The 14,221-nt window shown below is 43.2% G+C and overlaps 1 protein-coding gene across 1 annotated transcript in view; it reads right to left on the bottom strand.

Moving 5' to 3' along the window:
* The window catches only part of GFRA2 (GDNF family receptor alpha 2), a 32,148-nt gene that overhangs the window by 8,162 nt on the left and 9,765 nt on the right, over window positions 1-14,221 (bottom strand). The window contains exons 2-3 of the mRNA XM_075207164.1: window positions 3,453-3,749; window positions 1,063-1,146 (exon numbers count right to left, since the gene is read on the bottom strand). Of these exons, the coding sequence (XP_075063265.1) occupies window positions 1,063-1,146; window positions 3,453-3,749 (381 nt within the window). The remainder of the gene's footprint in view (window positions 1-1,062; window positions 1,147-3,452; window positions 3,750-14,221) is intronic.

Genomic DNA, 14,221 nt, shown 5'->3' with positions numbered 1-14,221 from the left:
CCAGAGGAAATTCTTCAAAATATAGTTTACTTACAGAGAAACATATACACTCACATAGGAAACAAAGAAGCCTTAATTATAATTAATTTTCTTCTAGGATTTACTTTAACTTTGTTTTTCTATAGATATTTGGCAATCATAAGGGATATTAAGTCATTCATAGGCAAACCGAGGGGTCCTAGTGCCTGGAAACCCCCCTCCAAGTCCGGGGCACTGTATAATTGAGGTGGCTGGGTCCTGCTCCCGCTTCACACAGCTCTGCTTGAAAAGGGAGAGCTGCATGCACCTAACAGTAGTGCAGGCAGCTTTGCCCATGTATATTATGGGGATAGGAAGAGTTGGAGAGCAGCCAAGTACTGTCTAAAATTATAGCTATGCCCCCATGCATGCTGGTCACGCCCACTGGCGGCATGGTGTGGAAATCCCCCCCTCTACAAATCTTGCATTTGCCCCTGTCATTCTTCACAGATGGTATATGGAAGGTGAGAGAGAGGTGTGTAGTGAAAGTGGCCTCTCATTGGACAGATACTGGGGCAGTCCAGTTAGGTGCCGTTTACAGGGCAACCCCCACTGGCCCCAATCTTCTACAGCATTCAGGACTAAGACAATGCAGCCATCACCCATCATGACTGTGGCTCTTAGGGAAGAAATCACCACCAGATATTGATTGTGGGAAGGAGGTCAGATACTTTGTTTGCATGGAGTTCTTTAATACTCACACCAATTGCATTGTAATACTACCTTGAAGCCTTTCATACTGCAAAGCCTGAATACTCCGTACCATGCGTTGTACTTTTTCTATTCCAGTCATACTGATAACTGGGTAATTAGGACTTCTTTTCTTGCATTAGCCATTTATGATGCCCTTTGTACTGCTTTCTCTTTTCTCTGTGCATCAGTGTTTTGTTTGTGTGAATGGTATAAATGTGTCACATTTTGGTCCTTTCACTTGTCTGTCATCTTTGTACATTTTTACCTAAATACTTAAAAAAAAAAAAAAGCCTTACACAACTATGTGACAGTGATTACCTACTTTGTGTGAGGCTGCTCATTGTTACTCACCGGAGTTAATTGATGCCACACGGAAGATGTCAGATAAACGAGAGGTCACTGGTTCATATGGCGACGACTCATAAAACTCATCCCCTGTGAAGACAAGTTATAATTTGTAGTCTTTTACAAAATTCACAATGTTCAAGGACTGCAAGGGGTATATTTACTAATCTGCGGGTTTGAAAAAGTGGAGATGCTGTTTATAGCAACCAATCAGTTTGTAGTTATCATTTATTTAGTACATTCTACAAAATGACAGCTAGAATCTGATTGGTTGCTATAGGCAACATCTCCACTTTTTCAAACCCACAGTTTAGTAAATATACCTCCAAGTGTTCCTTTACTAGTGTACTGTATGTGATGCCCTCTGCTCTTCACACAGTATCTCTTATTGAACATGCAACTCACCCTTTGTCTGTATTACACATTAGAGTCCTGCCCAGATATGAATTTATCCTTTTATTTATATACATTATACTTACATAGTGGCTGAGCCGTAATTTAAAATTTTAGCCCCTGAAGTGAGAAACAAAAACGCCGCCCCCCTACGTCCAATTTTAACCAAATGAACCTAATATATTCCTAAGCTGCGCCCCCCTTCAGCTTCAGCGTTGCTCCCTGGGCGGTTGCCTCTATCGCACAGCCCTAGTTACGGCGCTGCATAGTGACATATTCTTACTTAATCATTACACAGATTACACTTTAATGCAGTTAGCTTCTTATTTGGATTTAATTAGCCACGGAACAGGTATAATTTACATCCGTCATAGGGGCGCACGCAGGATTGTCAGGGGGGGGGTTCCCCCCCCTGACCCAAAAAACCCCAAAACCCCGCGAGAGAGCTGCTGCGCCGTTTCGGCAGTGCTGTCCTATACAGCAGCCGCGACGCTGTCAGAGAAGCGTCGGCAGCGGTGCTGTATACAATACAGCACCGCCGCGTACGCCTATTTGACAGCGCCGCGGCTGCTGTATAGGACAGTGCCACTGTGGGCACTTAGTTAGCAGAGGGGGGGGGGGTTGTGGAGACCCAGAAACCCCCCCTGCGTGCGCCACTGCATCAGGAAACAAAAGAGTTTAACCTAACAGCAATAGGTGACTACTCACAACCTGCAAGTAGGGCTCTTGTGTTTTGGAACTTTCATGTGACATAACATTTAGAGAGCCCATAATAGTCAGTTACCCCATTTTTGGGGGATTCATATGCATTAATCTAGTTATAAAACTATATTCCATGCAATTAGTTCTTAGTGATCTTAGTGAAAAAGACCACTGCATTCTTTAAAAAATAAGCTTCTCAGTTTTCTATCCTCTAAAATACAGGTCTGTCCTGGAGAAACCAGGATATCTGGTAAACCTGCATGTAACTATCCTTGAACGTGCAAAGAAATACTTTTACTAACCTACAAGGCCATCAACAAAGCTGCACCAACATACATCTCCTCTCTTGTCTCAAAATATCTCCCAAATCGGCAACTCCGTTCTGCACAAGATCTGCGTCTCTCATCCACACTCATTACATCCTCCCATTCCCAGTTACAGGACTTTTTTCGGGCTGCACCCACTTTATGGAATTCAATCCCTCGCACAATAAGACTCTCCTCTGGTCTACAAACTTTCGAGCGTTCTCTGAAAACCTACCTCTTCAGACAAGCTTATAATATTCCTCAACCACCCTCTTAACCACCCTACCTTACCCTATTACCACCCGTTATTTCACACAAGACAACTACCCCCTAATCAACATTATTGTGTGACAGGATCATTTAGCCTATGAGTCACTTTTACCTTTGCAGCCTGGCTGGGCCGAAATGCAAAATGTAGACTTAGCCTTAGCCTCATGTGTCAAACTCCCATTGTCCCATAGATTGTAAGCTTGCGAGCAGGGCCTTCTCACCTCTTTGTCTGTTTTACCCAGTTTGTTTATTAGTTTACTATGTTTGCCCCCAATTGTAAAGTGCTACGGAATATGTTGGCGCTATATAAATAAATGATGATGATGATGATGATTTGATAAAACTCATCAAAACATGTTATCATATGAATAGCCTTAGTTACTGACCAGTGTGGGATAAGGTTATCCCATACTATGTCTGTCATCGATAGGAGGTTAGGGCTGGATCCAGTGTTTTGGTACTTTTATTAAAGAAGGAGTGTCTTGTTGGACAGTAAGAGCCTTGGCCTGTAGACCAGGTCATTGAGTTTGCCTATTGGTTGCAAATAGTTCCTGGTGCCCTCTGTTCTTTAACACAAGTTTTGGCAGCACCTTGTACTCCTCTGAACTACAATTCCCATCATCCACTGCAAATGTTCGCCTTGATGAAGATGAGAATAAGAAAAGAAGAATAGACAACAAAGCATCTGATTGGGCAGTGTTTAGAGCAATGTAGATGTCTACTGACCTTCTGTCAGGCCAGCGTGTATTCCCCAGTAGACTTGTAGACACTGCAGCTCCTTCTTCATTCCCCTTCGACAGCGACACATGTAGAGGGCACTCTCTTGAAGCACCTCTAGAGCAGTCTTGCACTCCGAGCTGGACAGAAGAACGTCGCGGTCTCTCCCAGCTAGACATTGCCGGAGTGTACGGTACCTTGAGCTGCAGGACAGGTCAGCAATGCACTGCTCATTAGCTTGGATGCAATCTGTGTGTTGTGGCCAGGAGGCAGATGGAGAGCCAGAGAGAGTGAGGCTGGTCTGAGCTGTACAGGAAATAGATTGGTGAGCATATTGTACTATGCACAGAAGACTTGAAAATTGAATAAACTACTTTATAGGAAATCCAAGGGAGAAATACACAATTTCTTGTTTTTAATCACATAGTTGCAAAGATCAGATATTTTAAACTGGACTCATCACCACCTCTTCATATTGGACCTATGCCCACACATGTATTCTATCTTAGTGCTAGGCGGTCACCTCTAAAGCCAATTTCTATAAATGCAGTAACATACGTGGTTATACTTTTGATAGATATTACAGGAACTGCAGGTCTGTTTCACAGTTGGAGGTATGACTGAAATACCATAGGTTGTAGATATCAATCTGTATTTAGCTAAAATGTTAATAGAAAGAGCAGGAAGCAGTGTTCAAATACCATTCCCAAAGGATTCTGGGAGAGGCTTCAGCTAGGCCTAGTGTGCCTGTTATATTTACAGTTCCAGTTAAAAGAGCAGCAATATAGTTGTTCAAACATTTTCAAAGTTCTGAGAGTAAATGCACATAGCAATTCATACAGCAACAAATGTCCTGAGCACAGTAGCACTAAGCATCCACTTGTCAGCCAGTGTAACAGTAGTGAAATGGTGAACAAGTGATAGTAGATACAAGCAAGAGCTGACTTCACTAATCAATAATGAGCATTAGTAGATTCACAGAACCCGCAACAGTAGTAGTAATCCTGGGCACAGGAATACAGATGCCAAATCTGCAAAGGAGTACATAAAGCAGCTGATCAGGTAGCACACTCGAAACGCAGTCAGCTTCCACTCCGAACCAGAAGTGAGTAGCGATAGTTCATGCAGCATTTAGTATCACAGAGCAATAGTGAACACAATATCACAGATGCACAGAATCAAAAGAGTCAAGCGGAAAGCCGTGGTCACAATGGAGGTCAAAATTGAGCAGAGTCAGTACACAGGAAATAGGTATGGAGACTGGTGAGGAAGACTCCATAAAATCTGGTAAGGTATCTCTGCACTCATCTTATAGCCGCAGGTATGTACCCTGGCACCTGTATGACATCACTGCTCAGCACGGTATACATAGTATTACACGCAGAACCTGATTCATTATAGAAAGTTAAGTAAAAAATAGATCAAGTAGTCTTCTGGACAAAACCATGTTACAATGCAAGGGGTGCAAATTAGTTTTCTATTTTGCACATAAGTTAAATACTGACTGTTTTTTCATGCAGCACACAAATATCAACTTTAAATTTCAGTGTACAAATAAGCTGTTAAGCATTTGTGTGCTACATGAAAAAACAGTCAGTATTTAACTTATGTGCAAAATAGAAAACTAATTTGTACCCCCATTGTAACATGGTTTTGTCCAGGAGACTACTTACTCAATGTTCTACTTAACTTTCCCTAATGAATCAGGTCCTCAGATTCTAAATCAATCTCCTCATTCCAACGTTGGTGGCCAAAGCAGACAAGAGATGGCCACACACAGGCCAATGACGGCAAACTTTCCAACTCATTTTCCGCCATGCTCATTATGGTCCTAGATTTTTCATTATCTGGCATAATTTTCAGGCCATACACATTGAAATATTGAAACAATTACAATGTGTTTGACCAGCTTAAGAGGAGTTTTTTTCTGTTTTTATCAATTTTTCCATACTGTTTTGCTCTGAGAGATCAACATAAAAACAAGAATATATTAGCTATGTATACAGTATGTCCAGCCTTATATGCGTGAATTGTTATCAAGGAATGGAGGCCCCTGGGCTAAGGGTGTTTACCATTCCCCCATGAGGCCCCCCACCACCTGTGAGCCGCCCACCGCCCTTCCCCAAGCACTTACCTTTTTCTGTTCTCCTCCTCCTGTCACTGTAGTCCTACCGCGGCGCGCTCTATGCTCCTTTCGTGAGAGTGAGACTCACAAGATCTCCTCAGTAATGAGATTACTGAGCGCCGCAGAAGGACTACAGTGACAGTGCTCAGCAGCATTGATCGGGCCGGGGGCGCCCCCGCCCCAGCACCAATCAATAATGTCGCTGAGCACTGTCAAGGACCCCCTGGATGCCCGAGGCCCCTGGGCTGTAGCCCAGTTAGACCTCAGGTTAATCCAGTCCTGCATATGTGCTGCAATGAGTGATATGAAGATGAAGGCTTTTCCAGATATGACTTATATTTACTGTTTGCTATATGTACAGTATTTGTAGAATAATATAAATATATTTAAGAATCCCATGTCAAAATCCTTTGCTTGCCCTTGCTCATGTTACATCACTCCTTAGCTATCCCCCACACCTCACATTCATATACTGCAACCCCTAATATCTTTCACCCCTCATCTATGGGGAACCTTCAGGTAATTCTACATCGACTTTCTCATATTTCCTTCCCTGTTCTCCTATAGTAATCTTTCCATTTAGGATTGTACACGGTTTTGCATATATAGTTGTATCCAGTCACATTTACAGTCTTAGAGACACCCAGGGGGGGGCTGGCCCGAGGGGTAAAACTTGACTCAGCAGCCTATTTTAAAGGGGAAAAAAAGCAGCTGGTCCAGTGACCCAGCCCAAGATAGCCCACTATGTGCCAGCCAGGGGGGCATATGCCCCCTCCGCTCCCCACCCATGGAAACACCACAAGTCCTACCTGCCCATTACTAATCTATTCCCTTTCATATACAACTGAATGCAGTTCACTTAACTTATTCCCTTTTCAGTGTGTAGTTATAATAGTCTTTTCCTGTATTCCAGTCCCCGTCTCTCCTCCTCATTTCCCAGCTTCTCTCAGCTCCTTCTCTCCTCCCCATCTCTCACATCCTATCCACTCTCCCCAAGTGCCTGTGGCTTTTCCTCCTCCTCACCTCTCCCCCTGTGGAAGTGGCTTTTGCTAGTCAGTCACTGAGGGGACAAAATTCAATTTGTTAACTTTGCTAACCCAGCACTTAGAAAAACTGCTTTATCAGTTACCCAGGGAAGAGGGGAAATCTTGTGCAGCATCAGGCAGAAGGAGGGAGGTGTGAGCACTGACAGATGAGGGGATGTAGCACTAGCAGATGGGAGAACAGTTATGAGGGTTGGACAGTGTCAGAACAATGTGGATGACAGGTAAAGGGGTACTTGTCAGGCAGGAGGCAACTTCTGTCAAGGGAAAGTATAGTACTGCTGGCTGCTGGCTTTAATTTTCAGCAGCAGAAGAAATAAGTACATTTGTCTGCAAGGGGGGTTTATAATTGATGTGCTCCTTTCTTGTATGTCATTCTAGTTCTGATATCAATGTAGGTCACTTAGTGAGATAACTGTTCAACGATCATCTGTTAATTGAGTGATGTTCTGCAGACACCTGGGAGTGAATGGGTTAATCTCTGAAGGGGATTACTATACTGCCTCACTTCCCTGGTCAACATTCCATATGAGCCTACCTGCCGCAGTGTTCCGCTCCGACATGCATTGTTTAGAGTCTCCCCTTCCTCTCATCTCTGCAGAACATTGCTCCTCCCTGCAGAGCGAGGATCCTCTGATTAATCTATGCAGAGCGTGGCCCCAGTGCTCTGCGTTGGCTTTAATGAAGTCCTGTGGGGACTCTGAGCTGTGATAGAGAGAATGGGGGCAGTGTGCGGACAGATGTGGAACAATCTGCAAGATTAGATGGGGAAGGGATGATTGGGACATCAGAGGTGACTTTCACTAACTATTCCTGGGACAGATACGTCCTAAGCTACATGTAGAAGATAGGTCATGTCTCAGATTGTATTGCAAACACTTCATAGAGAGCAATGTATTTATCTGCACATAGATCCCTATACAAATGATCATTTCCTGTACACACAGAGATCATCATCATCATCATCATAATCAGTGCCACTAATTCCGCAGTCAATTAATCTACCAGTATGTTTTTGGAGTGTGAGAGGAATCCAGAGCACGCAGAGGAAACCTACACAAACACGGGGAGAACATACAAACTCCACACAGATAAGGCCGTGGTTGGGAATCAAACTCATGACCCCAGTGTTGTGAGGCAGAAGTGCTAACCACTAAGCCACATTGCAGCCCAGAGATACAGTACATATGAGACATTATTTGCCCAATTAGCTGTATAGATAGTACAGGTATGGGACTTATCTGCAAACTTCTTACCCTGAAGTTCTGAAACACCAGAAAAAAAAATGTCTTTTACTATTGCTGCTGTTCAGAGAGGAGCATTCCACAGTCCCTAAACAATGCTGCTATCGGAGATTTTGTGTACACTACATTGAAAAGGTCAATGTTCTTATAAAACCTAAAAAAAACTATTTTTTTTCGTATAAAATAAAGAAATATCTAATAACATTGACAAATATTCATAGTCATCATCTGTCCCTAATTGCTAGGCACAGTTTCAGGTTTATGAAATTTGTTCTTGAAAAACTGTGTCCCTGTAAGAGAGTGTCCCCTGCAGCCTGTGAAGAGGGCAAAGAAAAGAAGAGAAAAAAGGGAGAAGAAAAAGAGACTCACCTTTTCTGCTGTCCCAGTGATGGTAAGTCCAACTTTCTTCTCCCTTTAGGATCCGGTGTGGGCAACAACTGTCAGGTGAGCTAGGTAGGGCTCACCTCCGGCTGTCGGCCATTCAGCGGCCAGAGAGATGAGACAATCAGGGCTCACCTCTGACTGTTTGAATGTTTGAAGCCGCAATGAACCAATCAGGCCATGCCCACTCATAATAAATAGACAGCATGGCCAGGAGAGTCTGACGGTGGACCCAGGTAGAGAAAACATCACGGAGACCAGAGGTGCCGACGGAGCAGGGGTTCACCACCAGATGGCTGCGAGCCCTTTTCAGAGCTAGGGGCATCCCTGCCAAAAGAGTAAAGTCCAGAGTGCCAAGCAGGAGAAGAAGCGCCAGTAGCTGGGGGGTCTGGAAGAGACAGAGATGCCGGAAAGGAAGTCGGGTATGCTATGCAGAGCAGGTAAGTATAGATCCCACTAGATAGGTTGGGCACAAGGCCAATTTGGCAGCAGTGGGCACAAGGCCTTTGAAAAGCAGGATTGGTTAGGTAATGTCCTATTAAAGTTCCGGCTCTAGGCCTGTAGGCACATAATTCAGGCTTAGGTCTGTGGTGGCAAGTCAGTTCAGGCTGTAGGCCTGTGGCACCAGTAATAAAAATGGGGATTTAGCCTATGGCATCACCTAAGTCAGGTTTAGCCTGTAAGGAAATTAAAGTCAGGCTCTATGCCTGTTTGAGTGATTGACTCAGGTGCTAGGCCTGTAAGTGTGCAGTGGTATTAGGCAGACAACAGTAGGTGATATTCTTTAGTGAGACTGCTCCCAGTCTGTTCTCCTTGATAGTAATTGAGTGGTCATTTCTGTGGTGGTTACTGTAAGATACTTCCTTGTGTTCTGTAGCACAGTACTGTACAGTATTGTGTGTATTTTCCTTGTGTAATTTCTTTCCAGGGTCCAGAAGTCAGGCCCCATCAAAGGTAGGCTTTTGGTATTTTATTCTTCATCTGGATCTTTGCATTGGTGTCTGTGTACTGTGGGGTTTGAGCTAGGGTAGTGCTCCACACCTAGTGGGAATAGTATTATAGTTGTGCAGCGTCTGATCACATAGCTTGTTGTTAGGATCAGGGTGATGCTTTTTTGTTGCTGTATTTAGTGCTAATGTGGGAGGCACATTTGAGAGGGTAGATAGCTCTGTGTTTAGGCAGTGCTGTGTCTCCCCTATTTCCCAGGCAGCGGGTTGGAGGATTGCAAGCGACCATCAAGAGGGGGCGGCGACCATTCCTCAGAGATTCTTCAGTGTCCCAAATATCTGTAATCCCGTACCCAGGCCCAGAACAAAACAAGGTGTCGACAATTGGGGTAAAGCATCTCTACTCCCTGCCGTCTCCTCGGACACCCCTTCCATTCCCATCCGGCATTACTGCCTTTCAGTAACCTGTTTAGTTTCTTCCCTAGCTCAAGTGGTAAGAGGTCTGTCATTTCATCTTGGATGTCCTCTCGCCAACTCAAACTTAATCTTTCTAAAACAGAGTTAATAATATTCCCACCCACCAACAAGAGCATACCTGACATTTTCTATCTCTGTTGATAACATGACATAAATCCCACCCCACAAGCTCGCTGCCTAGATGTAATCCTTGACTCACACCTATCCTTTGTTCCCCACATTAACTCTATATCTAAATCATGTTACATACATCTAAAGAACATTTCCAGAATTCGCACATATCTCACGCAAGACACCGCAAAAACATTAATTCATGCACTTATCATCTCCCGTATTGACTATTGCAATTCCCTCCTTAATGGTCTTTCCTAAAACAGACTCAAACCCCTACAACCTGTTTTCTACCGAATCCAATATAAAATACTTTGACTAACCTACAAGGCCATCAGCAAAGCTGCACCAAGGCGACCATCAAGAGGAGGCGTCTCAAAAATAACTCCCAACTCGGCAACTCCGTTCTGCAAAAGATCTGCGTCTCTCATCCACACTCATTACATCCTCCCATTCCCGGATGCAGGACTTTTTTCGGGCTGCACCCACTTTATGGAATTCTCTCCCTCACACAATAAGACTCTCCTCTGGTCTACAAACTTTCAAGCGTTCTCTGAAAAACCATCTCTTTAGACAAGCTTATAATATTCCTCAACCACCCTCTTAACCTCACTACATTACCCTATTACCCCCGTTACACAATTTCACACAAGACAACTACCCCCTGACCAATATTGTTGTGTGACAGGATCATTTAGCTTATGACTCAATTTTACCTTTGCAGTCTGGCTGGGCTAAAATTCAAAATGTAGACTTAACCTCATGTGTCAAACTCCCATTGTCCCATAGATTGTAAGCTTGGGAGCAGGGCCTTCTCACCTCTTTGTCTGTTTTACCTAGTTTGTTTATTAGTTTACTATGTTTGTCCCTAATTGTAAAGCGATGCGGAATATGTTGGTGCTATATAAATAAATGATGATAATGATGATAACATGGTGGGAACGCGGGGTTCTTAGTGAGGAGTGTGCCGAGAAAGGATTGTCCAGTGGGTGGTCTTTCCCCCTACCATACTTGGTCCTGGACATCTCTTTCTGCCTTTTAGATGTAATTCTTATCATATATTCTTTCTCTTGGGGGTAGATTTACTAAATGGTGTTTTTTCCGGCAATTTTAAAACTGACAGATTTATTAAACGCCAAACCGCCAGTACTTCACTTCAATTTACAAATTGCCATCGCAATTTTTTTAACATGATCAGAATACAAACAGTCAGATTTACTAAGCTGCTGTTTGACAATCCGCGAGTAAAACAGCCAAAACAAAAGAAGTGGTTGTGAGAGGTGACATTGCTCTAATTGTATACTGTTTGCCATTTAAAATATAAGAGGCACCATTGACTTATGAATTATGTGGGCAAACATTATTTATTAATTATGGGGCCAAAAAAATGTGTGACTACCTTATGTGAGCAAATTTTATTTTTTATGTTAAGGAGGCAATATTATTGCATTATTATATTATGGGGGCAATATGTAGTGCATCATAAATAATTATTGCCCTCATTAGCAATCAAATAGTATTGTCCACGCAATATAATTATATATTCATATTGTCGCCTTAATATAATAGAGGGGTAGCGACACATTTGCCTGTTTGAGCTCTCTATCCAATTGAAAGCAAGTATAAAAAACCTGTCTTTTTGATAGGGGTGTTGACTAAAACACCACCAGTTTAGCTGTTTTCAAATCGCCACGTATCCCCAGCCATTTAACATCCCATCCTCACACCGCCCTATTGTAAATGTGTAGGTTTGAAGCACTAAACCCCCCAGCAATGTATGGCGGTTTAAAACCACCACCAAACACAATTCTTAGTAAATCTACCTCTTGGACTTTCTAGTTTGCTATTCATTGACAAACAGTATTAGAAAATGCAATAATGTTACAGTACATTCAGAGAACATGAGTGATCTGGATTGTAGTGCTCCAAGATCTGCCAAGTTTTGTATGTGAGGTGCTTAACTGCAGCAGGAAAATTTCCCTGTAGACTATGTAATTGAATTCTTTAATGCTGGTAACTATGAGTCTGTGTGTGTATAAGTTCCCATACCTAGATTGAATTGGAGATGTTGGACATTCTATTTGCATTTGCTGTGCTGTTCAATGTAAGTGATTGTTGTCTGCTCTCAGCCATTTTAAAAATGACTTCAATGTGATTACTACAAGAAAAATGTCCATGTCCCCAATTTTAAAAATATTCAATTCTAATAAGCACCTGAAATTTTTAGGGATGTTCACTCGCCCCCGTGTTTTGGTTTTGGCTTTGGTTTTGGATCTGGATTAACTCTGTGTTTTGGTTTTTGTTTTGGTTCCCTTTTTTTTTTTGCTAAAATCACATAATTTGGCTCTTTTTTGTTCCTACATTATTATTAACCCCAATAACATTAATTTCCAGTCAATTTTTGCCAAGTGACAAGAACACTGCTACCCCTCCTGTTTCTGTATGAGCAATGGCACTGAGCAATGGCACTGGATACTGGAGAGTGACAAGAACACTGCTACCCCTCCTGTTTCTGTATGAGCAATGGCACTGAGCAATGTCACTGGAGAAGGGAGAGTGACAAGAACACTGCTACCCCTCCTGTTTCTGTATGAGCAATGGCACTGGATACTGGAGAGTGACAAGAACACTGCTACCCCTCCTGTTTCTGTATGAGCAATGGCACTGAGCAATGTCACTGGAGAAGGGAGAGTGACAAGAACACTGCTACCCCTGTTTCTGTGTGAACAATGGCGCTGGATCTCCTGGGGAGGGAGGTACTTATGGAATCCAAAACACGCAAGATCCTCCAACACAACAATGCCGCTTTGCCTCAATTCAGATCCGAGGAAGCACGAAAGTACCGAGCCGGCTCGCAAGCCTATTCGGATTCCCTAAGCTCGGGTGGGTTCGGTTTTCAGAAAACCGAACCCGAGCATCTCTAGAAATTTTACATTTATATGTGCAAATCTCATAAATAGCTTTATCTTATAGGTCACTTGTATTTTAGTGGTCTTATATAAAGTGGGTAAAACTAATTTTAACTGCCTGTGTACAGCTCATCTCTACCCACCACAATCTTATGCCAAGACTGTCGTCGCCTTTCCTCATATCAGTCCCTACATATATGCATAACATGCATACAATATACACATGTAATAACACATTAAGAATATGTTGGACAAAAGTTCCTTTATCGGATCTGATACAAATCTCTATTTGCAGTTAAACTATTTTAAGCTCACCATTTCTTTCCAGGTTGACATTGCATATTAAAGGGGTTGTTCAATTTTGCATAACCCCGTCCCACCCCACCAGGAACCTCCCTCCCCACTCAGGGGCGCACACAGAATTTTTAAGGGGGGGTTACCCCCCGAAAAAAAATAGAGAGAGAGCTGCTGCACATGCGGCCGCACATGCGCAGCAGCTCCATTTCGGCGGCACTGTATTGTACAGCAGCCGCGGCGCTGTCAAAGAAGCGTCCGCGGCGGTGCTGTATTGTAGTACTTCTTTGACAGCGCCGCGGCAGCTGTACAGTACAGTGCATTGTTTAGCCCCCCGTTCTTCACGGAGGGGAGGGGTTTCTGGAGAACCAGAAACCCCCCCTGCGTGCGCCCCTGTCCCTATTACCTGAAGCCGGATGCCAGACCAGACAAAGGGACTGTTCAAAGCGCTACAGTAGAGCTATGGACAGAATTAGTCCACCAGCACAAGAGCAGCAGCGCCAGTAGGGAGTTGTCATGTTCTTTCAGAGCTACATAACACTGGTTTAGTTGCAGGCTATCTACCAATAAATACATAAAACAAAAAAACAAGCACTACAGGAAATAGTAGAAGCCTCTCATCTACAGAGAGCCTGCAGAGTCATCATTATACATAACACCTCAAGAAACTGAATTAGACACCGCACTGCTTGGTCTGCAGAAAACTGACGGTGTCCCATAATATAAACAGGAAAGAAGATCTGAGTCTGTTACATACAGACCGGTAATTATTGCTAAATATTTAAAGGATTTCTACTGCTATTCTGCTCTGACAGTCCCTATATCTGTGGCCTCTGCTTTACAGCATACAATATAAAATACTTCTATTAACATTCAAAGCCATTAACAGACCTGCACCAGCAAATATCTCTTCACTTGTCTCAAAAATCTCCCAACTTGAACCAAACCCAAGATCTGCGCCTCTCATCCGCACTCATTACCTGCTTCCATGCCCAGTTACAGTAATGTTTTCGTCAGCACCCACCTCTGTGTAATTTCTTCCCTCGTACAACAAGACTTTCCCCTAGTCTGCAAATCTTCAAGCATTTCCTGAAAACCCCACCTAGGCAAGTGTATCAAATCCCCAAACCTCCTTAGGCTATTTACCCGACTACCACTCCACTATGTAGGTCATGCAAACTTTATATTTATTCTCCTTCTCTTCTCAAACAACCTGATGAACCCCAAACCAACATTGGTTTGTCACT

The sequence above is a fragment of the Mixophyes fleayi genome, chromosome 4 (genome assembly GCF_038048845.1).
Source record: "Mixophyes fleayi isolate aMixFle1 chromosome 4, aMixFle1.hap1, whole genome shotgun sequence".
NCBI lineage: Eukaryota > Metazoa > Chordata > Amphibia > Anura > Limnodynastidae > Mixophyes > Mixophyes fleayi.
Note: the sequence above shows the minus strand (reverse complement) of the source record. Positions and strands in the feature narration are given on the sequence as shown.